Source organism: Salvia miltiorrhiza, chromosome 4, assembly GCF_028751815.1.
Source record: "Salvia miltiorrhiza cultivar Shanhuang (shh) chromosome 4, IMPLAD_Smil_shh, whole genome shotgun sequence".
Taxonomy (NCBI): Eukaryota; Viridiplantae; Streptophyta; class Magnoliopsida; order Lamiales; family Lamiaceae; genus Salvia; species Salvia miltiorrhiza.
In genome coordinates this window covers 30,118,517-30,145,152 of record NC_080390.1, presented here as the reverse complement: position 1 = coordinate 30,145,152, position 26,636 = coordinate 30,118,517, and the positions used below count along the sequence as shown (strand labels likewise).

Sequence of the window (26,636 nt, the reverse complement as noted above, 5' to 3'; positions counted from 1 at the left end):
CATTGCACAAACTTGTGCTTCTTTGTTCCTTCTATGATGATTTGGGAGACCCTGTTCCCTTGTCGAACCATCGTCGCCGGCCTCGTGTTGTGACCTTCATTGAAGAGAAGCTTCAGATAAGCTTCTTCCCAGTTGTAGGATTCATTCTCCATGAGAGCGGCCATGACATTCTTCTGTGGTTGAGAAGCTTTGTCGGGAGTTCCGGTTGCACCTATCCAGCACTTCTGGATAATTTTGCCCAGCATGGCAAACTCCGGATGAAGATGGGAAAGAGTAACTTGACTCTCCGTCGATTCAGATTCGACCTTCATTGCAGACTTGAGAGTTTGATTTGCGTCCTTATCAGTCAGTCTGGAGAGGGAAGATCCACTGTTCGGAAGATTGAACAGTTTTCTGACAATTTTGGAGACGTTGAGAGTTTCTTCGATGCAGTTTGGCCCGTCAATGATACTAACTTTTGAGATCAGTTCTTCGGAATCGTTGAATTCGAGATTCCTATAGAATTCTCTGACAGCGTCTTCGAGTAGATACTTCGGTTCACTGGTGATAAACTTTGTCCAACCGTGTCGGTGAAGAATTTCTGAGACCTTTGCAAATTCCGGCTTCTTTTCGAATGATTCTTTGTGCACCGTCTGCTCATATCTGACTTCTTTATCTCTCGATGCCTCCTTCTTGTTGTCATTTTTCTTCATGTTGGTCTTGGCCATTTTGAAAAAAGGAATCTGTAAAGAAAAATTTTACAGGAAGGGATCTCACAGTTGAGTGCTGTGAATTTTGAAAGTTAGAGAGAATACAAGAGTGATGGAAGATTGAGTAGTGGTCGTAATAGAGAAAGTATGATCGTGAGAGATGAACATTTTCCTAGGGCAATCGAAAAGACGTGGGCGGTTTGAAATCTGCGCGCCAAATCAGTTTTAATTAATTTTGACGTCCGTAATTAATGCCCGTCAGATGAGTGCCTTGAAATAAGAGATATAGAAACAGATATGGAATATTTGGCATGATCTCTTACTGAAAATAGGCGGCGTACAAAGCATGCAATGATTTGAAAAGATATGCATAAAAAGGGTTTTCAGAATTTGAAAGTCCAATGCAAAACGCAATGTCGTCAGTAAATCATTATTGCTTATAGGCCCTATTTTCTTTAAAGACAAAACAAAAAGTGAATACGAACAAGTTCCCAACAATCAGTCAGGACAACAGTCAAGTACTGAATAAGCTTAAACAGAGTTCCCCCTCAATTAGATAATCCATAATCAACTCAATTACATTTAGACAAGGAGAACAAAGACTGGGTAAACATAAATCAGCTTGAAATCAGTGAACGACAATGTATCAAACATTTATGCAGAAGATCATAACAAGGAAGAATGAACTAAGACAATCTAAGAACGTCATATACAAAATAAAGAGTTTCTGATAAGATGACATTCCTTGATCTTCCTTAGTCCTTAGTTGATGCGGAGTTGTTTGCTTGGCTTCCTTGGAGGACTTCTTTTTGGTTCTTCAGTCATCTTCCCTTTCCCTTTCTTGTCTTCTTCTCGTTTGTCTTCTTCATCAGATGCAGGCACACCACTGTACTTGTTCTGAATTTCCAGTTGCTGTTGAAGATGTGCGACTGTTGATTCAAGGAAAGCTATTTTGACCTTCAGCTCATAAGTTGCTTCTTCTTGAATGATCAGCCTTTCTATCAACATTTCAAAATTTTCATCAGTGCAAGGTCTTGCAGATCTTTGCTCTTCAGTTGGTGTTTCTTCATCTCTTGCGTTGGCTGGAGCCGTCTGATGCGGTGGAGATTCATGGTGGACTTCAGTGTCCTCAGCATCATCTTCTTTGAGAAGACCTCTGGAAATCAGGTACAGTCTGAAGTTGGGTGCCTAGTCGTGAATAGCATCCCAAACATTGGTGACTCTGAATTTTTCAAAGATGCTGTTCTCCAATGCTTCCAATTCTCCTTTAGTGATAACTTCATCAATCTCCTTGTATTGAGATTTGGGCAGGGTTTTGACGAAGATGAAAAAGAAGTAACTGACAAGAGCCTGGAACTCTTGAGGATTCAGAGAGGCTAAGACTGAGGTAAAAAGGGTTGTGACACAGTGTTCGGACAGTTGTGTCACGAAGTTTTTGAGAAGGTCAGTTTGATTGACAGAGGCTGAGGATGAGGATGCGGCGTTGATGTCAGCAAATTCTTCAAACTTTGCCTTCTTGTTAAACCCTTCAAGACAGTAGTGAAAGAAACCTCTGAGAGGAAGTTCTTCAGAATCAGTTTCTCTGTCATTGGTTGCTTGTGTCTTCTCTGGCTGTTGATCTCCCTTATCTGGTGGAGGAACAGTGGGAGCCTTTTGCTGAGTCGTTTCAGAGCTTGGAATCAGCACTTCTTCTGAAGCTTTTGGTGCCGTTTCTTCATGATCCTCATCTAGAGACCTCTGAGGAGTGTCAAGTGAGATCTTGACTGGAGATGACAAGATGTCGAACTTTCTTTTGGTTGAGCCTCGAGTCTTGTAGCGTGGCTCAGAAGTGAGGAGAGGGATTTCAGTTGAGATACTGGCATTCCCTTTGACTGAACTTTTCTGGTTTTCAAACAGATGGATGGTGGATGACACTTGAGTGGTGTTCTTCCAGAAACATGGTGTCGCCTTTGCACTAAAGAGAATGAGTGCCGAGACTCTGGTTCCTTGTCGCAGATGCTTGGTGGAATGGGATTCCTTCTTTTCTTCAGCAAGAATCTGAAGGTAAGCCTTCTCCCAGTTGAATGGGCCTTTTTGAAGCAGGGCGATCAGCACCAGTTTGTGAGGTCTTGAGAGATGACCAGGGGATCCAAGAGTGCCAAACCAGCATTTCTTGATCATTCTGGAAATGGGTCTGAGATGATGATGTATCCTTAAAATGCTCAGAACATTGGTGATGATGTGGTCGGCTGCTGCATTGCTCGTCAATGCTTCTCTCATGAACTCTGTGGCTTCATCATCGGTGAAGAATGGTGCTGGTCCATCAGTTGGGAGACTGAACACTTCTCTTGCCGCTTGAGAGATGTTGATGGATATCTTTGTTGAGTCTGAGAAGTCTTCATTTGTGAAAACAGAAATTTCTGTTTTGAGTTCACCAGTCAATTCATCAGTCTTGATGTTGTCATAGAATTCTCTGATGATTGACTCGTCGAAAAGAAACTTAGGTGAGCATTGGACGAACTTCATCCATCCATGTCTTTCTAAGATCTCGTTGATCTTGTTGAAATCAGCAAGATTCTGGAGTGACTCCAGTATTACAAAAGATTCGTAACAGACAACTTGTTGTGATGCTGATTTTCCCATTTGGATTTTTGAGAGGTTTTCTGCAAAAGCCTGAAAACTGATTCTCACAGAATTGAACTGTGGATTCTTACTGTTAGTCTTGCAGAGAAAGATACACTCAATTGAGTTTTTACACAAAAGATTTCTCTGAGATCGAGTAAATCTTTAGTCGAAGATGAAACATTTTTGAAGAGAATGTGAGAGATCGTGCATGAGGCGGTTTCAATGATCGTTTGAAATCCATGCAAATAGAATAATGACACGTGGATCACTCCGCTTGTTAGTAAAAAGGGCGGGATCGTGTGATCGTGCGTCAACCGTTTTAAAATAAGTGTGCACGTGTCAATAAAGTAAGAAATGTGAGTATAAATACAATGACACGTCAGACTATACACAATACAGCCGAAAAAGGATAAAGAGAAGTAGTCATAGATACATGTGAAATTGTTGAGAGAAGCTTACACAGTGATCATCACTAGATACATCGATGTTTGAAGTGTAAGTTCCCCCTGAGTCTTATGACTGATTCTCCTTTGAATTTAGGTCCATTGGCTGTTGCTGCACGTTCCTTTCACATTCCATCTTTCTTCTATGCTGAAGTGATTCCTCATGAATCACTCCTTCAAAAAATTCTGACGCCATTTTGAATTTTATCTCTGCTTCCTTGAGACGTTGTAGAAGTTCTTATTTCTGAGACTGAAGAAGTTTCAGTTTGTTGATCAGTCTGCGCTCCTGTACATCTCTTTTGTCAGATTCGTCTTCATCTGTAATGAAGTGGCGCATGACGATCCTTCGAGCATCTTGCACAAGATCAGTCTCTTTGATGATCTGTTTGTGCTCCCTAAGGAGACTTTCAAATCTCATTCTTAGGTGTTGATACTCTAGTTGTGTTTGATCATATTTGCTCGTTCCTTCTGATTGTGAGTGGGTTGGACTCTGGTTTTCTTCTGGAAAGATGAATCTTTCTTCTTCATCAGAATCCAATGAACCCATCTCAAGTCCGCTGATTCCTCGAAAATATGTATGAACATAATCGCTGGAGGAGTCTTTCTTGTTCCTGTACATTGTTAGAGAAAGCAGGGAGAAGCACACAGGAAACAGGAAACGAACACGGAGCAAGCTGACTCAAGATGAATCTTGTGAAAAGAATTTTGATCAAAGACAACAATTCCCTCAATAGGATCAAGTTCAATTACAACCAAGTCAGATACAGATAGTTCTTGCGAACAACCTGCTCTGATACCAATTGTTAAGTCCTGAGGGTCTCGAATAGGTGTATGGGGGGGGGGAATACACCTATAGGCTATTTTTAAATCAATCTGCCGACCTCAATCAGAGGGATCTCAGTGAGAGATCAAAACGAAACTTTACAAGCAAACAAAGACTCCTGTTTTACTGAAAACAGTTTTGACCAAACAGGGTTGACGACTGATATTGAAAGCTCTTCAGTAAAGAGTTATCAGTTAAGTTGCTGGAACTTAACTGATGCAAGTAAGGGCTTCATTCGTGTTTGCTAAAACAGAGATGATAACACTCTTCCTGACTATCGAAAGATAGATCAGTCAGACTGATATCATACGCAGCGAAAATTAAACATTAGTTTCGAAATAGCCTCGGTGGAGCAAGTTGTTGGTTAAGGTTTCTCTTTGCAGTTAGTCAGTATTCAGTTTTATCAATTGAAATAACACAAGTAAGAATGTAAAACTGAAAGCTGTAAACAACACAGAGACTTTTACGTGGTTCAGAAAAACCCTTTCCTACATCCACGGTTGGATGATCAGACCAACAATCCACTCCGCAAGTGCTTAACAGGTGCACTGCAAACCGAATCGTGTGCTTGCCGGGTGCACACAACCGTACACTGAAGATATCCCTTCTCCAGTACCCGCGCTTCACTCGCGTAGGATTTCCCTTGCTTAACACAACCCGTGCTAAGACTTCCCAGAGTTAGAAAAACCCTTCTGACCTCCGAATCACTCAAAACACTCTTATGGGGGGGAGGTTTGAACGAGTTCCAACTATACTTACAAGGAACAAGTTCTTTGAAGCAAGTTTGACCTTTGGCTTCTGGGTAAACAGATATATGCCTAGGGTCTAAGAGAATGTATGTAATCAGCAGTGACTGATTTTGGCTTTGGAATTCTCTTCTTCGATTCAAGATATGAGGAGTTTAAGCTTAAGGCTGAGTAGCAATTTCGGCAGAGCTTCAGCTTATGTTGTTGAATCGGTGAAGGTTGAAGTGATCATCGAGCGCTATTTGTAGGAGAACTCTTGAATAAATCCGTTGGCGTAAATCATCCTCAAGATTTCTTCCGTTGGAGAGCAATTCGAATTTGGGCTGAGGCTTCAATCTTCGAGGTTCCTTGTCTGGGTGGAAACGGCTCTCTTTGATGGACAGGAGATGTGATGTCTCTGAAAAGTAACCACCAGATAGGAATGACCTCTGCAGAGATAAGATCCTGAGTTCTCTGCATTTAATGCGGCTGTACTTGGTGAGTACGTGGCTTCCTCTGAACGTTGGAAGATCAGTCCGAGGAGGAATGTTCAACTGATACTTGACTTTAGTATCAGTCCTTTGCGCGCATTAAGTAATCAGTCTTCAACTGATTCTTCAACTGATACTTCAGTTGGGATCTGCAGTCTTCAGTCTTCAGTCCTTCGTTCTTCAGTCTTCAGTCTTCGACACCGCACACTAAACTAGAAACGAACTCTAACACTTGAGTTCAAAACAATTCTAGTCTATTACAATTAGGTCCTATGATTTTTGGTTTCATCAAAACAAGGGTTAGGATATTCAACAAGGTTCCCAACAACAAGTTCCCAAGAGTCTCTTGAGGTTCATGGCTTTGGGAAACCTTTATCCCCACTCATCATTCTATGGGTTGCTGGAGCGTTTACATAATCACCTCTCGACAATGGATCGCCTCATCAACCATGGTCTTGTTACACCTAGCTATTGCTCTATGTGCTTCAATTCCATTGAGTCTATAAATCACGTCTTCTAGCATTGTCCGCTTGTCATGATTGTGTGGCTCATGTTTCTTGATTGGTTTGATCTCTCACATGGCATTGATTGCCCTAATATTCATAGCTTTTTGGTGCTTGCTTGGAACGTGAGTTTTGGCTTGCAATTGAAAGCTTTCTGGAAGATTGACATTATTAGTCTCATCTGGGCGATTTGGCACTTCCGCAATTTGTGTCATTTTGACGGGGATCAGTTCATTGTGCAGAAACCTCTCCAATTTGTTCGTGTAGCATTCCAGGAAGCAGATGCCATGGGTGCTCGGCTTGGCCACATGTCAAATTCCTTAAGTGATTAAACCATTATTCATAAAATTGGGATCATCCCAAGGATATAGAAAGCATTGCGGTTGATTTCTTCTCGTCACTCATGGCCCAACCTCAATTGCAGCATAACCCTCTTTCTTCAAACTGAAAAAAGCTAAGCCAGTGTAGGCATCTTTAGCCTATGGGAAGCAAGCCAGGCACTTACAAAGCTTCGTGCCGTTAAGAGTTCTTCTACTTCTAGGCGAGGAGGTTCATTGTCCAGGGGATAAAGAAAATCTTCTTGATCGTTGAAAGGAAGCTTACCTTATTATTAGAGAAAGGGTAAAGAAAGGAAAGGAATCTGTTACAACATGACGAAACTAAATGGTTCGAACGAATGAAGAGAACAAAAAGAAGAATGTTTAGGCTGTACACCTAATTTTCCTGGGATTGTAGTTTAATCGGTGAGAGCACCGCCCTGTCAAGGCGGAAGTTGCGGGTTCGAGCCCCGTCAGTCCCGACGGATTCAATAAATACATCAATTTCTCTCTCCATTTTCTGTGAAAAAGGGGGATCTTTTTTTTCGCATTTTTCATGAAGGGGATAATTTTCATTACTTCAACTAGCGTTTACTAGTGGCTGCCTATTGGCACTTGGATGAAAGTTAACACAGATGGCTCTGCAACAACTTCTCACAGAGCTATTTCCACTGCCGGTGTTTTTTGTGACTGCCACAGCTAGGTCCAGGAGTATTTCCATGTCTAAGGCGGTAAAGGCTTTGTTTTTGAAGCAGAGCTTTTGGCGATGATTACTGCGATCAATATTGCTCACTCTCATGGATGGATCAAACTCTGCATTGAGGCAGATTTGACTTATGTGATTTATCTTTTAAAAGAGAAATTGTTGAATGTCCCTTGGTGGTTCATTGCTACCTGGCATAGAACATTACATCTTCTTCAGAGTATTGATTTAAGGGTCTCTCATATTTTCAGGGAAGACAATATTGTTGCAGATATCATGGCTAATCCTGCCAGGTCTAAGGGATGGTGGCCTCATGCAATTCCTGTCATTACCACGACTGTTTCAGCGTGACATTAGCATGCATAACTACGTGCGTAAAATTAATTTAATGGCTCTTTTGTTGATACTTAGTTCGGTCTCTTCTCTTCGAGCTTTTCTTTTTCAGCATTGTTCATGGAGCTGGAATGGGTTTCACAGCCTGCGCGCTTATTCTCTTAGGAGCAGGGGATGAGCTTCCTTACCTCGGGAGCTTGGATGGCACGATTTTTTTTAGGTCCCCGGTACGTTGGGCTTGGGATCATGGTCGTCGCCCCTCCGCTCAAACAATCTGTTGTGTACGTCCCTCCCTTTTTGTGAGCAGGTTTTGGTCCTAGCCATTCCGTCTTCTTAACTGGTACCAAGACCTTTTCTACAACTACCCGGTGCGCTGGCAGTTGGGGTCGTCGGGCTGCCGAGGTGAATTGTTCCTTGAGTTTTGTGTTTTTTCCGTGATGATGGCGTAAACGATGGTTGGGAAATGGCTAGTACGGAGCTCAGGTTTTCACTTTTAGCCTCGTTCCGCAGTTCTTCTAGCCATATGATCTTTTCTATAAAGCTCCGGTGCGCTGGACTTTGGGTCATTGGCTCTCTCTTTTGTTTGGTTGCTTGATGGTTGAGGTGGTTTTTCTTCTGGTTATGGTTAGTCCGAAGCTTGGATTATTGGAAACTCTCCCATTTAGTTGGTTCATTTTTTGGATCTCAGTCCTTAGTAATTTTGGTTGTAGATGGGCACTCTTTTCCTCTTTTAGGATTTTCCCACTGGATTGACTGAAAGAGATTTTAACGAGGCCCGACCCTTAGCCTACATCTCTGTGCTAGCAAGGGTTTCTTTAGGTTTTTATTTTCTTTCTCTTAATAAAATCTAAATTTAATTAATTATACAACATCTGATATAACTATATATATATATATATATATATATATATATATAAGGATGCTAAAATAAAAACACCTCTTAAAATATAAAATATGAATAATTTTTAGCCCTTAGATTATCAAGATCTACGGTTGATTCATCACTTTCCTAGATGAATTCATGGTCATGAGTTCGAATCTCATAGGTAGCAAAAGAATTATATTTTCCAATTCAAACATTTTATATAGATAATTCAGACGTGTTCTACATATAATTCATATATTTTAGCTAGTTCGTATTTTATATGTTAAGAAGTGTTTATACCCTAACATTTCCATATATATATATATATATATATATATATATATATATAGGGAGAGGTTCAAGAAAGAACCATAAATAAAAGAAGACCGGAGAACTATTTTCAGTCATTCGATCATCAAGATCTACGGTGGATGCATCATCTCGTTGGATGAATGCAGATCCTGGTTTCGAATCCTGAAGGGAGCATTTTTTTTTAATTTTTTGAGTGCATTAATTTTAACAGCGAATGCATTCATTTTTACAGTGGATGCATTAGATTTGATGGTTCTCCCGTTCTCACAAATAATGTAGTTCTCTCTAGAACCACACCCTATATATATATATATATATATATATGGGAGTGCTCCAATGAGACCCCCTATTTTTAGTGAGACCTAAGACTTGATCCCGTGCGTTTATTTCATCAATCCTATGGCTGATATTGTATCTAGAGGGAGAATTTTTTTTTCTCAGGGTTCGAATCCTGGATGGAGCGAAATATTTTAAATTTCGTTATTCATCTATATATACTGCATTGTTCATCGGTTTATATGTCTTATTCATTACCACTTTTTTAAATTTCGTTATTCATCAGTATATACTGCCTTGTGGCCCTTGTTTATCTGTATATATGTTTTATTCATTGTACTCAGAGTCTCACGAAAAGCTAAAATAAGAACACTTTTAAGTGTATAAAATAAGAACAAATCTTGTTCGTTAGATCTTGTGGCTTGAAATTTGCCTAATCAGAACATAATTCGTAACAAAAGAACTTCAGATTCGTGCATAGAATATAATTCGTAACAAAAGTACTTTCAATTCGTAATAAGAAAAACGTATGAATTGCAAGGGAAACAGTTACGAATTTCGGATCTCCATATAATTTGATTTGGGTCATTAATTCACCATGATCTAATAGACAAGATTTGTTCCTATTTATACACTTAAAAGTATATATATATATATATATATATATATATATATATATATATATAGAGAGAGAGAGAGAGAGAGAGAGAGAGAAAGGTTCAATTGAGAAATTAAATATTTTGCGAAATTGCAAAACGTTGAACATATCAATAATTTTGATGAACATGTAAATGATTTTGATGAACAGACGTATTTGTTGAAGATCTCGCACTCCAAGATTCAAACCTCAAACCAAAATGCTTGTTCATATTTAATTTCTCAATGGAACCTAATCCTATATATATATATAAAGAGAGAGAGAGAGAGAGAGAGAGAGAGAGAGAGAGAGTTAGATTTCGGTAGTACCGTGTCTTTAAGTAGTATGTAATACCAAATTTGGACCACACATTGTGTACATGTGCCGCACTAAGAACGCGACACATGATAGAGAACTTCTAAGGTCTTCCAAGATAAAATACACGCAAGGGTAAAATAAGGATAAAATTTTGGATATTAAAAAAAAAAGATTTGAAACTTTTTTAATGCATATAATTGAACAAAAAAATTATATATATAAATAGAATGGTAAATATCATATTAAACCTTGAACTATTCTCGCTTTATCAAAAATACCCTGGAAGTTTTGAAATGCTCTCTAAACCCTCAAAGTATAAGGATTTTATCAAATATATCCTGCATTTATTTTCCGGTCATCAGAAATGTGACGTGGCTCGCCGGATGACACAGTGTAATTTAAATTCTATTTTTTTTTAATCCATGTCATTTTATATTCTATTTTTTAATTCCTGCGTTCTCTCCCTCTCACTCTATCGTCTCTCTCAGTCCAAAGCTCTCTCTCTCTGTTCTTACCTTCAAAATTCCACCGCAATCAAACACATCAAAATTCCTTCGCCGCCGCCCTCTACTGCTGAGATCCAGGTCGCCGCCGCTGATTGACCATGGCGGAGAAGGCGGCGTGTGCCTTCGGCGAAGATCTGGGCAACGCCAAGTTCAATTTCCCTGAAAATCCGCCCAAGATCGAGATCCAGGTTGCCGCCGCCCGCTTTGCCCATGCGTCCACCGGCGCCGAGACCTCGGGTCAAGTCGACGATCTCGACTCCCAGTCGAACTCGCTCTCCTCGTCGAAGGCGCTGCAGCACGCTGAGTCGCCGTGCCCGTCGGTCTCCGGAAGGTTGCAGACGACGGCGGGGGTTCGCTGCTACTCGTCGGAAATTGTGGCCACAATTTGGGGCCTAGGGTTTCAGGCGGCGCTGCTGCTTGATATACAAGCGGCGGCGACTAAAATTGTGGGCTCGCCTGCCGCTGCAGTCACCGAGAATTGAGGGCGAGGCAACAGCGGCGGCCAGTCCCTGCTGTCAGCCGGACGTTTGAGAAGGCGGTGGCTGTGCGTGTGTAGGGTGAAAAAGGGAAGATGGAGATAGATAGATGGTGAGAGGTGAGAGTAGTGGGTGGCCGGAGAGGCGGCAACCTTCACGGGGAAGTGAGGAGGCGGCGCCGCCAGTCTGTGTCGGCAAGTGTGTGTGTATGTTGTTGTGTTTATCGCGTGTGTATGTGGTTGTTTGTGGAAGAAGGATATTACCCAGAACAAAGAGAGAGAGACGGTAGAGAGTAGGAGAGGAAACGCTCATAGAGAGTCAGAGACTGAGTGGATGACATGGATTAAAAAAATGACATGGATTAAAAAAAATAGAATTTAAATTACACAGTGTCATCCGGCGAGCCACGTCATATTTCTGGTGACCGGAAAATAGATGCGGGATATATTTGATAAAATCCTGATACTTTGAGGGTTTAGAGAGCATTTCAAAACTTTCAGGGTATTTTTGATAAAATGAAAATAGTTCAAGGTTTAATATGATATTTACCCTAAATAGAAATATGCATAACTTTGCACACAAAAATGCATTCCATATTGTGGCAACATCATGCATATTTTTGTGTGCCAAGTTATGCATATTGTGTTTATATATATGCATTTTTGTGTGCAACGTTATACATATTTGTGTTCAATTATATGCAATTTTGTGTGCCATGTTATGCATATTTGTGTTCAATTATACGCATAATTAAGGCGGCGAGATGTACCTAGTGGGTCGCATAATTCAATGCAATTTTATGTGCAATGTTATGCATATTTGTGTTTATATATATGCAGTTTTGTGTTAATTTATATACATTAATAAAATTGGAATATTAAAAATAAATTAAAATTAATTTTTTTTCTTAATATCCAAAAATTTTATTCTCATTTTAGCCCTATTTTACCTTCGAACCATGTGTAACGATATTCAAAAAATTAGTAAATTTTTCATTCCCTCCAAAATTTGAACCCAGGTAAAAATTTTCCCCCACCAGATAAGTATCAGTCATAGGATACATTAAATCAACACTTACAAGTTACAAATCAATCTAAGATCCCACCACATATAGGGAATCTCATTAGACGCTCCCATATATATATATATATATATATATATATATGTGTATATATATATAGGATAGAGTTCTATGGAGACCATAAAAAATTCGAAGAACGAAGACCAAATTCTGTGCGTCGATCTTGGTATATCCAAGGGTGATGATTCATCTGGTGAAGATTTGATATTTTCGTTAATTGTCATAGATATAAGCAATCAAATCTTTTATTTATGGAATATTAATTTGATGAAGAGTCTGTTACATGAATAATGCATCCACATATTATGTTCATTGATATGTTCGTAGAAAATACTAATGAACATACTAACGTTCGTTGACATGTTCGTAAAAAAATAAATGAACATACTAATTTTTGTTGATATGTTCGTAAAAAATAAATGAACATACTAATGTTCGTCAATATTTTCGTAGGAAAACAAATGAACATAATAATGCTCACATATTATGTTCATTGACGGATCAGATCCCAGAACAGGAAGTTTTGGAATTTTCGAGATTTATTCAACGTGATCCCAAATTTCAGTGGATTTAATCAACCAATATTTAATTACATCAAAAATCAAATCAGGAAATTATATGAACCGTTAGATTAAGCAAGATCGACGCACATGATTTGGTCTTTGTTCTCTATGTAGGGGAGTGGTCTCCATAGAAGCTAACCCTATATAATGCTCTTTATATATATGTATATAAATTTTCTTGTTAATTAATTGACTTGTCTTGGAACATAATTCATCTTCATTTCTTTTTTGTCTAATATTTTCTTAGCTAACTTGAATGATAAGTTTAAATGTTTAGAAATGATTAAGAAAAATCGTAGTTCAAAATCTCTTTTTTTGTCCAAAAAAAAAAAGTAGAAAATCATTAATAATCAAATGTATAAAATGGTGATAAATTATCACTAAAAGTGATAAATATTCTGTATGTCCTACTAAAAGTAGTATGTATTTTATTTTGGGTCGTTCTATTCTAAGTCTAAACGTAGCATGTATTCTATTTTGGGTTCGTTCTATTATAAGTGACGTGTTTCATAAATGATAAGAAAAAAAACCCTTCAAAATATGTAGTTCCTACCACTTTTAACCAATTTACACTTTATTCTTAAGTTGCATACCTAAAACTTAATCTGTGTCATTTATAGTGGGATGGAGGGAGTAGTAGATTGCAAAAGGATTTATAGCTTAATCTTCTATTAATCCCCAATAAGAACTCAAATAAAAGTATTTTGAAGAGTAAAAAAGGAAAATGTAAAAGCAAGGGAAAGCGTAGAGTACATGAACAAAATTGTCTTTTAAGAAAACTTTCAAACTTGGAAATGAGAACATGTAGAAAATTATTAAAAGAATGCGGACTACACATATATGTGGATAATTCTTCGTTGAATCAAAAAGTTATGTATAAAAAGAAAGAATTAGTTAAAAAAAAAATGTTCCAATTGTTTTGTATTTAAAACGGCAAAATTAGTTACATCATTTTCTTGATGTGAAACTGGAAATATCATTATCGAATTTGGTGACAAAGGGGTTGTACTTTTTGGGAAAAAAAATAAATATATTTTCATTTCACATATGTGAGGATTATGAGACATTAAGTATGCGATGCCGATGGCGATAATGAAAATGATGTTTTATGCATACTTTAGTACATTTTTTGGTCATATATTAATTTTTAAGAAACCAAACTATAATGGTTTAGCAAATAACTAATAATTTCTCAAATACTCCTATATGTTTTGTATTGATGAGAAAGCATGTCGGTATTATATATGGTTTATATTTGATTGTCTGTTAAGAATGTTATCAGTCAGTTAAAGTTTCTCCCTTAAGAGTTTGCTCAGAGTCGGCCGAAGAGATAGAAAGTGTTTGGCTAAGCTTATAAATATAGTTTCTTAAGAGCTTATAAGTTGTTAAAGTGTTTGAGTGATTTAGCTTATAAGCTAAAGAAAGAATTTTTAGCTAGTGAGAGAAAATCTTTGTTAGAAAGAGAAAATCGAAGAAAAATGAAATTAGAATGATATATGATGAAAATTAAAAATTATAATTGAGTTATTTTCGTAAAATGAGAATTGCTTAAAAGATAATAAAAAAATAAGTTGGGGACCGGAGCTTATTTTTTGGGGAGCTTATAAGTTCTTAGAGCTTATTTTTACAGCTTATAAGCTCTTTAAAAGCTTATTTTGTCAAACACTTTGAAGGAGCTTATAAACTCCTAAATAGCTTATAAGTTGTTTTAAAGAGCTTATAAGCTCAGCTAAACTCGAAGAGTTGTTAGTTGAAGGATTAACAGATAGAAAGTCGTTAGCTAACTAAGTTTGTTAGTTAAGTAGAGATTAACAGCTAACTAAGATAGTAAGCTAAAATTAGTTGATCAGTTGACGGAATTTGTTAGCGCAATGGTTATTTGGTTAGTTACTTTCTTGTAACATAAATACTTCGTCTATAAATACAAATCAATGTGGAGCATTCATAGAGCGAAATTCTTGCATTTATTTGTGTTGGATTAAGTTATCACAAATCTATGCATGCAACGAAGACTTAACAGCAAATAAGCAAGACTAAGAGGGAAGTAATAGAAAAGTAGTTATAATAACTCATAGGAGCCGTTGGAACAGAATGCAGGGTATTGTGTTCATTGTTGTATATATTTCACTACAAGAATCTGGCCGATTACCGACGGAAAATTTCGTCGGTAACGCCAAAAATTTCGTTGGTATATTGAATTACCGATGGATTACCAACGGCGATCGTGTGTCGCCGTGAAAGTGGTCGGTAAACGCTTTACCGACGGAACTTCGTCGCCGTTGCTAACTCACCGACGATGGGGACGACGGACCGCCCGTCGGCGACCACGCGACGACGCCGGTGTCGTCTGAAATCAACGACGAAAATAGCGACGGAAATGACTGTTGGTATTAGCAACAGAACGCAATTTTGTTGGTAATGTCTGTGCCATTGTACGACGGAATGCAATTCTGTCGGTAATTTATGTGCCCATGTTAACGACGGAACACAATTCTGTCGGTATTTTTTAAAAAATAAAATAAAATAAAATATTTTATATTTTGCATTATCCAGTTATCGACGTCCTGTTATACACTTCTATTCAATTATATTACCAATACAACAATATCCAAAACACCAAATCAAATTCAAATTAGTATCCAAATAGTCATAACATAGCACAACATAAAATATTCAAGTGTTCAAAACATAGTAGAAATATTCAAGTATTCAAAGTACAAATACATAAACATGATAATCAAGATGATGGTCCAGTGTGTGGAGTGGGTCCAGTGGGTTCAGGTGGAAGCCTAGCTAATATCTGCTCGAAAAGACGATGTTGAGCCTCAAATCGAGCATCGATCTGCTCATCTTTCTGTCTCATCTCCTTCTTCTGACGTTATATCTCCACTAAGGCATCCTGCAATCCTGCAACTGCTACTCCACCTTCACAAGTATCTGTGCATCGACAGTAGGGCCCTGAAGCTGAGATGTACCACTCAACTGCCCACTACTCCTATAGCTGGCTGCAAATCCACCAACTCCAAACATTCTCTTCTTCTTGTCGAGTCCACCAACAACGTCCACGTACACCTTGTTCATATCGATCTCTGGCAGATCAGAATCATCATCCACAGGCTGACTCCGAGAAGCAACTACTTCCTGCACCTTTTCCTACAATAAAGTCAATAAAGTGTAGGATTAAGTAGCAATTTGGCCCCTAACGTAGAGGCCACTGTAGCTATTAACACCCTATAGGCAGGGGTGTGTCAACTAAGCCCCTGAAGTACCTAATTTCCGTCAATTAACCCCTCCGACTTAACGGATGGTTAACACCGTTAACTATTTTAATTTTTAATTTTTTTTTATTTTATTGGTGGTGGGACCCACACCAGCTTCTTCACCAAGCTCGTCGAAAATAAGACAGAAACCTAATACACCCCTTCCCCGAAACTTCGGCGTCGCAACGGTGATAAGCTCACATCTCTCTCTCTTTCACGTCTATTTCTCTCTCACGCTCTGCTCTCTCTCGTCTATCTCATCTCTCACGCTCAACTTTCTCTCTCGGCTTACTCCCTCTCTTGCGCAAAGGCAGCAGCCGACTTCAGAGAAGGGCAGCTCTGGTGAGTTGACCGCTGTCGGCAACAGCTGTCTGCCCGGCTTCGCTAACTTTGCAGTAGTAATGACGCCGGCGGATCCAAGGAGAGGCCGTGGCTGTCGGAGCTCCAGCTGGTTACGGCGGCGGCGGCGCTAGCGAGTTTCTGTTGCCGGCAAGACTGCAGCAGTGGCGTTCCTCCAATGGGCGTTCGACCGCCGGCCTCAGGCAGTAGCAGCAACGTTCGGCGGCGTCGAGCGTCAGCGGCTCCAGGCGGTGAATCTCGCCGGTCTCAGGCAGTTGTAGCAAATCCACACGGCGGCGACTTTAGGGGGCAGCTGCAGGCGGAGCGGCGCGGCGGCAAGGCGCCGGATTCGGAGCGAGAGTGAGAGAGAGATTCAAGGCGTGTGTGTGCGTGAGTTTCTGGAGTGGACGGCCTCAAAGACGCCTACTGCGACACCGGAGTTTAGGGGCGTGTTTCCGGCGAGCTTGGTGAAGAAGATGGTGTGGGTCCCACCACCAATAAAATAAAATAAAAAATTAAAATAGTTAACGGTGTTAACCGTCCATTAAGTTGGAGGGGTTAGTTGGCGGAAATTAGGTACTTCAGGGGCTTAGTTGACACACCCCTGCCCATAGGGTGTTAATAGCTACAGGGGCCTCTACATTAGGGGCCAAATTGATACTTAACCCTAAAGTATATATCAGGAGTTAATACTTAAGAATTAGAGCAACAAATATAATAATTAAATAAGTAATTAATAGTTTACAACGTACTCCAATCAGTCTAGACCTCTCGTCTGTATAAATGTCATCCTTGTTCTTATGAAGGATCTCATAAGCATCGTACAGAGTCCCAGTCGGCTGTATGAGGATCTCATTCAGTCAGCTCCACTCCTTTTCTTTTACCCTTTTAAAAACATAACAAATATAAATATTATTGATATGAAAGTCAATGAAAAAAATAAATATGAATACAATTTCAACTTACCACTTCTTCAGCTTACTGAAGAATAGTCCTCAAACCTCCCTTGTGGTTCACTTGACTAGTTCCAAGAGCTAAAGGCTCAGACATCCTACACTTTTTTGCTATCTCTGATTTGGCTTTAACTTCATCAGAGTCCCAGTACTTAATCCAATTAGGTCAGACATCCTCGTGAATAAAAGAAGGCCTTTTGTTCCTCTTTTGCTTGATGTCATGAACAAAATCCTTATTACTTCGCGCAGCACAATCCCACCAAAGCTTGTAGATATCCGCCTCTATCGGAGCATCTCATGTGAAATGTTTCTATTTAAACAACAAAACAAAATACATTTATAAACACTAACTAATATGTACTCCCTCCGTCCCAGCTTTTTATATCCACTTTTAGTAGTATTTACAACTAAAAGTGGATACAAAAAGCTGGGACAGAGGGAGTATATGTTTATTGTTAAACAACTTGAATTAAATTATATTCGTACGTTGAATTTTTCAAAGTACGCCGTCTTAATAGCAGGTGGAGTGAGTTTCCAACTGAATCCTTCTGGATTTTGAAGTAGAATATACCAGTTGAGAGAAAAGATAGAGAGAATCGTGAATAATAGTAGCTTTCATTCTTGCCATCTTAGTTTGTAATCTTGTAACTATCATTCCTATTGAATCTAGTGAAGTGACTCTCTCGTGGATGTAGATTGCATTTATCGAACCACGTATATTTTTGTTCTTGTTTTGAGTTCTTTGTTCGGTGTTGTTTCTCGAGCTTGGGGTATCTGTTTTAAGAAATTGGTGTCGTCTGCCGGAATCATTATCACGATGTCTTTGGATGATCAAGATGAAGGCCATGCTTATACAACAATGGCTTGCACGTACATTAAAATGAGAGAAAGATTTCCCAAAATCAACCACAAAGATCAATTGAGAGGAGTTGATGTAGAAAGCGCATAGCACCATTATCCTCTGCCTTGGTGATAAAGTACTTCGAGAGGTTGCAAACGAATAGACTACGGTTGCAGTTTGGGCTCAATTAGATTCTTTGTACATGACAAAATCATTGGCCAATCGCCTCTACATGAAGCAACATTTTTATTCGTACAGATCAATTGATGATCAGCTGGATGACTTCAATAAAGCGATTGATGATATTGATGTTAACTTTAATGAGGGTATTTTTGTAATCTTGAATTATGGATTGAAATATGATTAAATAATCAATCCAACTTTCGGGTGATAAATAATCATCCAATTGGATAATTAGAGTATAGTCCGAGTTATGTGCCATGAGCCGAATCATATAAACCAAACACTTGACTAAGTTGGATTATTTTATCAATGGTTAATTTCATGTAAATTCACGAAGTTTTATTTTTTTCGGGACTTTTCCACGACCTTTTAATTTGATGTAACAATCCACAAACTGTGATTTTTTTTAATGTTCCCGCTTCGACAAATTTTCCCCAATTTAAAGTTGATATGGACACAGGATTATCCAATATGGCGAGACCGGCCGACCAAGAAAAACGACACTGTTTTCTTTTACCTTATACGACGTCGTTTTTTTTCCAATATGGGGATTAGCATTTCATCCCCAATTCTTCATCGTTGGCAACATCAAATTAGGTTAGCTTCCTCAATCACTCTTATCCCTTTTTCCCCAAAATTGAACTCAGCTTCAACGTTTTCCCCAATTGTAGCAACTCTCTCTATCTTCTCTCTCGTGACCTTCATATTTTCGACTTGCTCACCGAATTCATCGTTTGTGAATATACAGGATGAGGGCTCCGTACGCAGAAGCAACGATTCTTCACGGCTTTGCTGCGTGGATTTAGTCATACTTCTCTAACTAATCGAGAAATTGATGAAGAAATATGAGAAGAGATGGTGTTCATTTTTAATTTAAAGGTGGTGAAGCCGGTGAGCTGATGGAAGAAATCAATATTAGGGTTTTCGAATTGGGGCGGGGAGAGATTTTGATCTCTCAAATGAGAAATTACACAATCGTGTCAGAGAAAGCCCCTTCGTCGAAGGAGGTAGTGTTGTGGAGGACGATTAAAGGGAGGAGTCGAGCTCGCCGTAGAGGGTGCATGCGACGGTGAGTAGGGAGAGGAAATGTGTGGAGAGGAGGTCAGAAGTGGCGATGTTGGTGTGCAGCTTCTTGGTGGTGGACGGGGATTTAGCGGCAGTGGTTGCGCATCGGTATGCCCTTCGTCTGTCATACCCAGCGGCGTTTTTCACTGGTCTGACAACAGGCAAATCCTCGGCATAATCAGTGGAAGATTTTTATTTTTCAATGCTTTGACTTTTGTGTTTGTTTATTTAATTGGAAAGAATAAATGTAATTATCATCACTAATTGACATGTCATAATTGATTGACACATCATAAGTTTTTTTAGCAATAAAACAATGACATGTCATAACTATTGCCATGTAATTGTCACATCATAAGTGATTACCATGTAATATGGCCGGATTCTTCCATCGCGGAAACATTAAGAAAAAATTTACATTTTATGAATTGCTACATCAAATTAAAAGGTCGTGGGAAAGTCCTAAAAAATAAAACTTCGTGAATTTACGGGCAATTAACCCTTTTATCAATCATACTTTATGATTGGAATCAAGTGCCTCCTGTTGTGCCCAAAAAAATCACCTTTGTAACATAAAGTAACAAGAACACTAAAAAGACGTCGTAACGTTGAACTTTGTATTGCTTTAGCGAAAGACTTTGAAAGTAAGTGAACAATGATAGTCGATGGTCGATGATTAGGGTTTTACACATATTTATAGGCAAAACCTAAGAATTATAGCAGGAAAATGACTCATATTTGAGTTATAATCGGGCTATAGCTCTTCGTGCTTATCTCATATCTTCGTTGTGATCTTGGCTTCAGACTTAGTTGACTACGGTCATTGAACTCTTTCGGGATAAGGCTGTTTCCATAAGATTAGGTTTATTCTGTTGAAAACAACGCTTTTTGAGGGCTGACCGCGTTGTTTTAGGCTCGACAGCGTTATTCTTCGGAAATCTCTCTTTTTCTTCATTATTTTACTCTGATATTCTTGGAATGAATATTTTTATCCTCATTAGCTCCTTCCCATCAGCCCTGTCGTTGTCTTCCCTTGGAATCTGTTCGATTATTAACTCCTCGAGTTGAGCAGCCTTGTTTTTGAGGTCTGTGACATAGGCTTTCATTCTTTCATTTTTTGTTTCATAGACTCTTGTGTATTGTTGTGCCGTCAATTGTGAATCGGTTTTGATGTGTACCCTGGTTGACCCTGTCTGTGTTGCTGTTTACCTTATTTTTGGTTGATAATTGTGGGTGTTGGGACGCACTATTGAGCATTGCTCTGTGCGTATTTGTATTATTTTATACTTGCTCAATGGCTTTGTGTGCAATCTTGTTGTTTTATAGGGTGTCGTGGTGTTTTTGGCATTTTGAAACTTTTTGTTGATACGTCTTGGATCTCCCGCTTCGCAGAGTTGTACGGCCCAGCCTTTTGGACGCATTTTGGAGGAAAACAGCAGCCACCGTCGCCTCCACGCCGCCCGCTGCCCCGCGTCGCCTGCCATGCCCATTCTGTGAAGGGCATAGCCGGTGCCACCGCCTCACAGCGCCGCCCGCGTATTTTTGGCAGTTACATTTTTTTGGGTTTAAAACCCTTTTTCTAGGGTTTCACTACCATTCTCGACCCAGCCAGCCTCCACCTGCACTTTTACTGTATTTTCTTAGAGTTTTGATAGGGAGAAACACATTAGGAATTATGGGATTAAGCTAGATCGTCGTTTACTTGAATCGGTTGTAAGTACTCTTTATTGATTAACTAGTTTTACAAGCTTTCTTGGTTGATTATTTGCATAGATGAATGAGCATATTTTTAGATAATGGTTATTGATATTGATTGATGCAATTATTTATCTCATCGCCTAGTTAACGTAGTTAGCTCGTTGTTCTATTCGTTTATTGAGTTCTCCATTGATTCGTGTTGTGGATTTCATTTACACGTTCTTTAGGATTAATGGTGATTGGTGTTCTTATGAATTTGGATGCTTGTTCTTCTATCTTGCCTAGATAATTGTTGATTCATGTGTTGGATTAAATTACCGCTTTCTAGATTTTTAGATCATATATGCTTCCTTACTGCATTCTTACCTACTTTCTATCTATTGCCTAGTTAACTTTACATGCTTCCTTTCAATTACGCATTAGTTAGTTAGACGTGGAGTGGCAGACCCAACCTTCTAATTAGAGTATTTAGGTTTATTTCATGTTTTCTATGCGTAGCATGATCAAAGCCTTGTTTAGCCTTCCTTGAGAGACGACTTGGGTTAGCTTATCACACTAGGACGACCTCGTATGATTGCGAGTCAATCTCTTAGGTGTTTTGGGTTGAGTCAGTTGCAATTTTCAAGGCTTTGATGACAGCCTCGTATTTTGCCTCGTTGTTTGATATTTGTTTACCTCTGCAGTTTACCCCTATTTGGATCATATCTCCCTGAGGAGACATAATGCATATTCCTAGTTCAGCTCCTCCCTTCATCACTGATCCGTCCATATAGGTGGTCCACAGTTGCTCCGGTTGTCCCATTGTGGTTTCTTGTATATAATCTGGTAAGGCTTGAGACTTTATGGCATTCCGTGGCTCAAAATCGACATCGTATTCGCCAAGTTCCACTGCCCATTTGACCATTCTCCCTGACAGGTCTGGTTTGCCTAGTATTTTTCTGAAAGGCAGGGATGTTCTCACCACCACTTTGTGAGACAAGAAGTATGGTCGTAATTTTCTCGATGATACCATGATAGCTAGCGTTGATTTCTCCATCTATATGTAGTTTAACTCTGGGCCCTGCATGACTCTAATGATGAAATAGATTGACTTCTATTGACCTTCGTCCTCCTGGACCTTTCCCATACTGCGAAGTAGAGATATAGGGTTTCTCCAAGACAGGCTTCGTGAGTATCGGCAGCGCTGCCAAGTACTCCTTTAAACTCTGTAAAGCCTGTTGGCACTCCTCGTCCCATGTAAACTTCTTGCCTTTCCTCAAGATTTTAAAGAATGGTAGACTTCGGTCCGCCGAGCGTGAGATAAATTAGCTTAACGTTGTTATCCTTCCATTGAGCTTTTGTATCTCATTGATGTTCTATGGCGGAGACATCTCTAAAATAGCTTTTACCTTGTCCTCGTTGACCTCTATTCCCCTCGGTGTTACCCGATATCCGAGGAATTTTCCCGTCTTGACTCTGAAATCACACTTTGCAAGCATAAAGCGATGCTGCCTGATGACCGCGAAGACCTTCTCCAAGTCCCGAGGGTGGAGAAGTGCAGGGTTGATATACATGAAGGATATTGTACCTCCACTATGTGCCCTACTTTGAGAAGTGCTTAGACCTATTCCTTGATAGCAGCCTCTTTTTCGACCCCGAATGAACGTAATTTCTGTTTTACAGGTTTGATCGTTGGGTCTACATTGAGCCTGTGCTCTGCAAGATTACGATCGATTCCTTTCAGATCTGTGGTGCTGAATGCGGAAACATCAACGTTCCTCCTTAGACAGTTTATGACTTCTTCATGTACCTCGAGACTCATGTATGTTCCGATCTTGGTAGCGAACCCCGTCTTCTCTTGTATAAGTTCGATGCTCATGCGCTGACCCCCTGGTGTAATAAAGGTTGCTCTGGATTGTAGCAGTGCTCCTTCACTTCTAGGAAATCTTCCCTTGATCATGATATCGTCCTTGTTTTTTGTCTTTTCGTTATCAGCGTTGTTTCTCAGGCTTATCTGCTTGTTGACTTACTGTACGGACATAACATTCCCTTGCTGCGACCTGGTTGCCATATACTTCTCCCACTCAACCTTCGATTGGGAATTTCATCTTTATATAATACATTGACACCACTGCCCTAAAAGCATCGAGGGCGGGACGCCCAAGAATCACTTTGTATGCAGGCCTTCATTGATCTACAACCAAGAACTCCATCATTTTGGTCTTTCTTGCTGCAGGGCTTCCCAACGTGAGGGGAAGCTCAATTCGTCCTACGAGCATCACCATCTTCCCTACAAACCCATAAAGAGGTCATGTCGTTGATTTCAATTGAGCATCTATGTTCATGGCATGTAAGCATTCTTGGTATAATATGTTGACCGAGCTCCTTGTATCCACGAAAACACTATGAACTAGATAGCCTGCCAGCTCGAATGTGCACACCAAGGCGTCGTTGTGTGGTCTTACTAATGGTCTTTCATCCCTTGTTCTGTAAGAAATATCAGCATCGTTATTGCATTGGTAATGGTCATCATCAGCCCTGCTTTGGCCCTTACAGTCCTGATTGCAGCTTTTCTGGCCCTGTTGGATGTCACATCCACTCTTCTCCTATGATCATTCGTACCTCTCGATTAGGTAATCTTGGCGGCATGGGAAATATTCCATGTTCCCTTTGTTCCCTTGGCTCTGCTACTCCTTCGGCCCGTATGTATTGGTATAGCTTACCCTTTCGTATCAACAGTTCGATCTTGTTCTTTAAATGCAAACATTTATCTGTGGTGTGACCAAATCTATTGTAGGCTGTCCTTCTTGGTATGATCTGGGAGGATGGAACTAATCATCTTATTTGACATCGTGAAAGATGTCTTTCTGGTCTCGATTCAGCGACGTATACGTTTCCTACATGGGAGGCTTGTGAACTTCATTGATGTCTTCTCTCCTTTCTTTAACTCTTCTCAAGGGTACATGGTGTTGTTCCTTGGTTTCTCTTCTCCGATCATCTGTTTCCCTTTCCGATGTTGGGCGTTGTTTAGTGTTGATGTTGAAAGCAACGATACCCCTAAGTGGAGGTGCCCTTGCTACAGGTCTATCAAGATACCTGGTTTCCCTTCGTTCTTTCCCTCGCTCCGTCTTTTAGCTTGTGCTCTTGTCAGCCTCGGCCTTCCTAGCTGCCTTGGCTTTTTTCAATTGTATGTATCCCGACAATCGGGATAATAAGTCATCAAAATCCTTTGGTGGTGCAATCTGCAACGCGTCGAACAGGGGTCCTGGCTTGAGCCCTCGAATGAAGGCATATCCTTTGATCATTGACTCGGCCTCAGGTACCTCCAATGAAGCCATGTTAAACCGGGAAGCATATTCTCGCAAAGTTTTATGTGGATCTTGTTGTATATCTATCAATGACATCGTTGTCTTCTCTGCTCTCTTCGAACTGGCAAACTAGTGCATGAACAAATCATACAGTTCATCAAAGTTGTGAATACATCCAGGCTTCAATTTACAAAACTATTGTTGGGCTAGGTCGGACAGAGTTGTCGAAAAAGCCTACACTGAATGCCCTTGCTGTATTGATACAGTGTCATGAGCCCCTCAAAATAGACATATGAACTTCAGCATCCTCTTTCCCATTGTAATCCAACGTCACAAGCTTATAGTGAGCCGGTAGCACATCTGCCAAAATCTCATCATAAAATGGACTTCTTGTTTCGCGTTGCCTCGGAAAAGTGTTGTTTGCGGGCCTTTTGGGTGGTCGCTCATCCCTAGTTTCTCATTTCCTAGTGTGAGCTGCGCGTTCCTTGGGTGGGGCTCGAGGGATTTCCAAATTATCCACCTCATGTACGGGCTCCTTATAGTTTTCTTTATTTTGAAGCACTACTTATAGGTCTCGCACTTGTCTCTACATCTCCTCCAGACGAGCAGCTAAGTTTATTTCAGCCCTTTTATTGGGACGTGAGTTCTTCGATGCTTCTGGTGTTGATTCTCGTTCGTCATCTATTAGTATTCGGTTCTGTTGATCGATTTCGCCTCCTTTGACACAATTGTCTTGCATGGCGATGTCCTCCGTCTTTGGTCCTTCCAATGAGGGTGGATTTGGTTCTTTTGCCTCATTCAGTGGTCTGCTGCATCTGGAGATCCTTCCCTGGGGTGTTGATCAGTGATTCTAGTGTAGTGAACAGGGTATTCAATGTCCCTGCCATGTTCATGTTGGATTTGTATACTGAAAGCAATAATGTTTTATGCTTGTATACAATGATTCATGTGTTCACTATTTAATCTCCTATCTGATTGTGCTCATGATTGAATATGTATGTTCTTTATCTCTATATAAGTAGATTATATGGTGTGTTGTAGATCACAGAAGACCATATAATTGGAATAACCTTAAGAGATATAAAATGATCACAGCCGAAATGACTATAGGACGAGTTGTTGGTTTAGGCTGCAGTATAGATGGAAGGAGTTTGTCTTGACTACTTGTCTATACTGGTACGTCATAACGTATTGATAGGATCACAGTGAGATATATTCTTCTATCTGACATAAGTGAAGAATCAAGATCTCGGTGACTTAATAGAATCTTAATACTAATAAGATTTCAAATGTATATGTTGATTCGTATATCACTTTGACTTACTATGGGTGAGAGTTATATAGTAACTTGAGTACTCTGTATCTTGGGTGATAGCGGTCAATATATGATATTTGATTATCTGTATTAGTACCCGTATCCGGTATAGGATAATGACATCCCCTTATGGAGCTCAATAAGGTTTATTGCATTAAACCCTGCAAGTTGATTAAGTTCAGACGTAATAATAAAGTTTGAGTGGTACTGCTTAAGGATTACAAAGAGATTAATTAATTTAAGCTGTCAGAGCTCTAATTAATTAATGGATGTCGGATGTTTTAAATACGGAGATTTAATAAGTCTAAATACAAGCCCCGACTCATCACCGACAATAAAGGGGTAAGTCGGTATTGATTCTCTAGTGGAATGAATTAATACTTATGAATTAATTATGATATGGGCTGATCATAGAAATTAATTCATTAGAGGCCCATCTTTATTCCTTATATCTGGTCCCTGGACTGGCCCAAAGTCTCATGTGCCCTAGTAGGAGAATTTTCGCCCATCACAGTTATTGGTGCCCTAGGACTGTATTTTGTATTTAAATACAGTTGTCTGCTCTCGAAAAGACACACACGATATTTAGGGTTTCGAGAGAGCAGCAGAGGGGCGCCAACTTTGAGAAGGCCGATTTCTTCTTGGGAACTCTCACAGCTCGTTGTCCATCCAACGGTGAAAGTTGAGCGGGATACAGTTCAGAAGATCAGAACTGGAGTCTTTCAACTCCTATGTGCAGCACTTAAATTCATAGGAGCATGTTAGGGATTAATCGTTGTATGGTGAATTAAGAGATCCGAGAAACGATCCTATTGGGGCTATAATCCTTCAGTTCATAAGTTACTTCATAAGTAACAAACTAAGGGTTTGTGACATGGCATCGATATAATTCAGGACAGGACTATTTCATGTTGGTGTGGTAATGACAGTGTTGTTTGACGGTGGTGTTGATAGGAACTCGTTCGGTAATCTCATTGTTGATTGCTCCAGTTGCTAAATCCTATATTCGATTGTGGTTAGCGTCTTCTTC

General features: G+C 39.7%; 1 protein-coding gene and 1 non-coding gene across 2 annotated transcripts; both read left to right on the top strand.

The window, feature by feature from the left end:
* Positions 1 to 7,003: 7,003 nt before the first annotated feature.
* Positions 7,004 to 7,077, top strand: TRNAD-GUC (transfer RNA aspartic acid (anticodon GUC)). Its single transcript has one exon. It is a non-coding gene; the product is annotated as a tRNA-Asp (tRNA).
* Positions 7,078 to 10,643: 3,566 nt separating this feature from the next.
* On the top strand, positions 10,644 to 11,027 carry LOC131023268 (uncharacterized). The gene has a single exon (XM_057952813.1). The coding sequence runs from the start codon at positions 10,644 to 10,646 to the stop codon at positions 11,025 to 11,027; it is 384 nt and encodes a 127-aa protein (XP_057808796.1).
* The last annotated feature ends 15,609 nt before the right edge of the window (positions 11,028 to 26,636 follow it).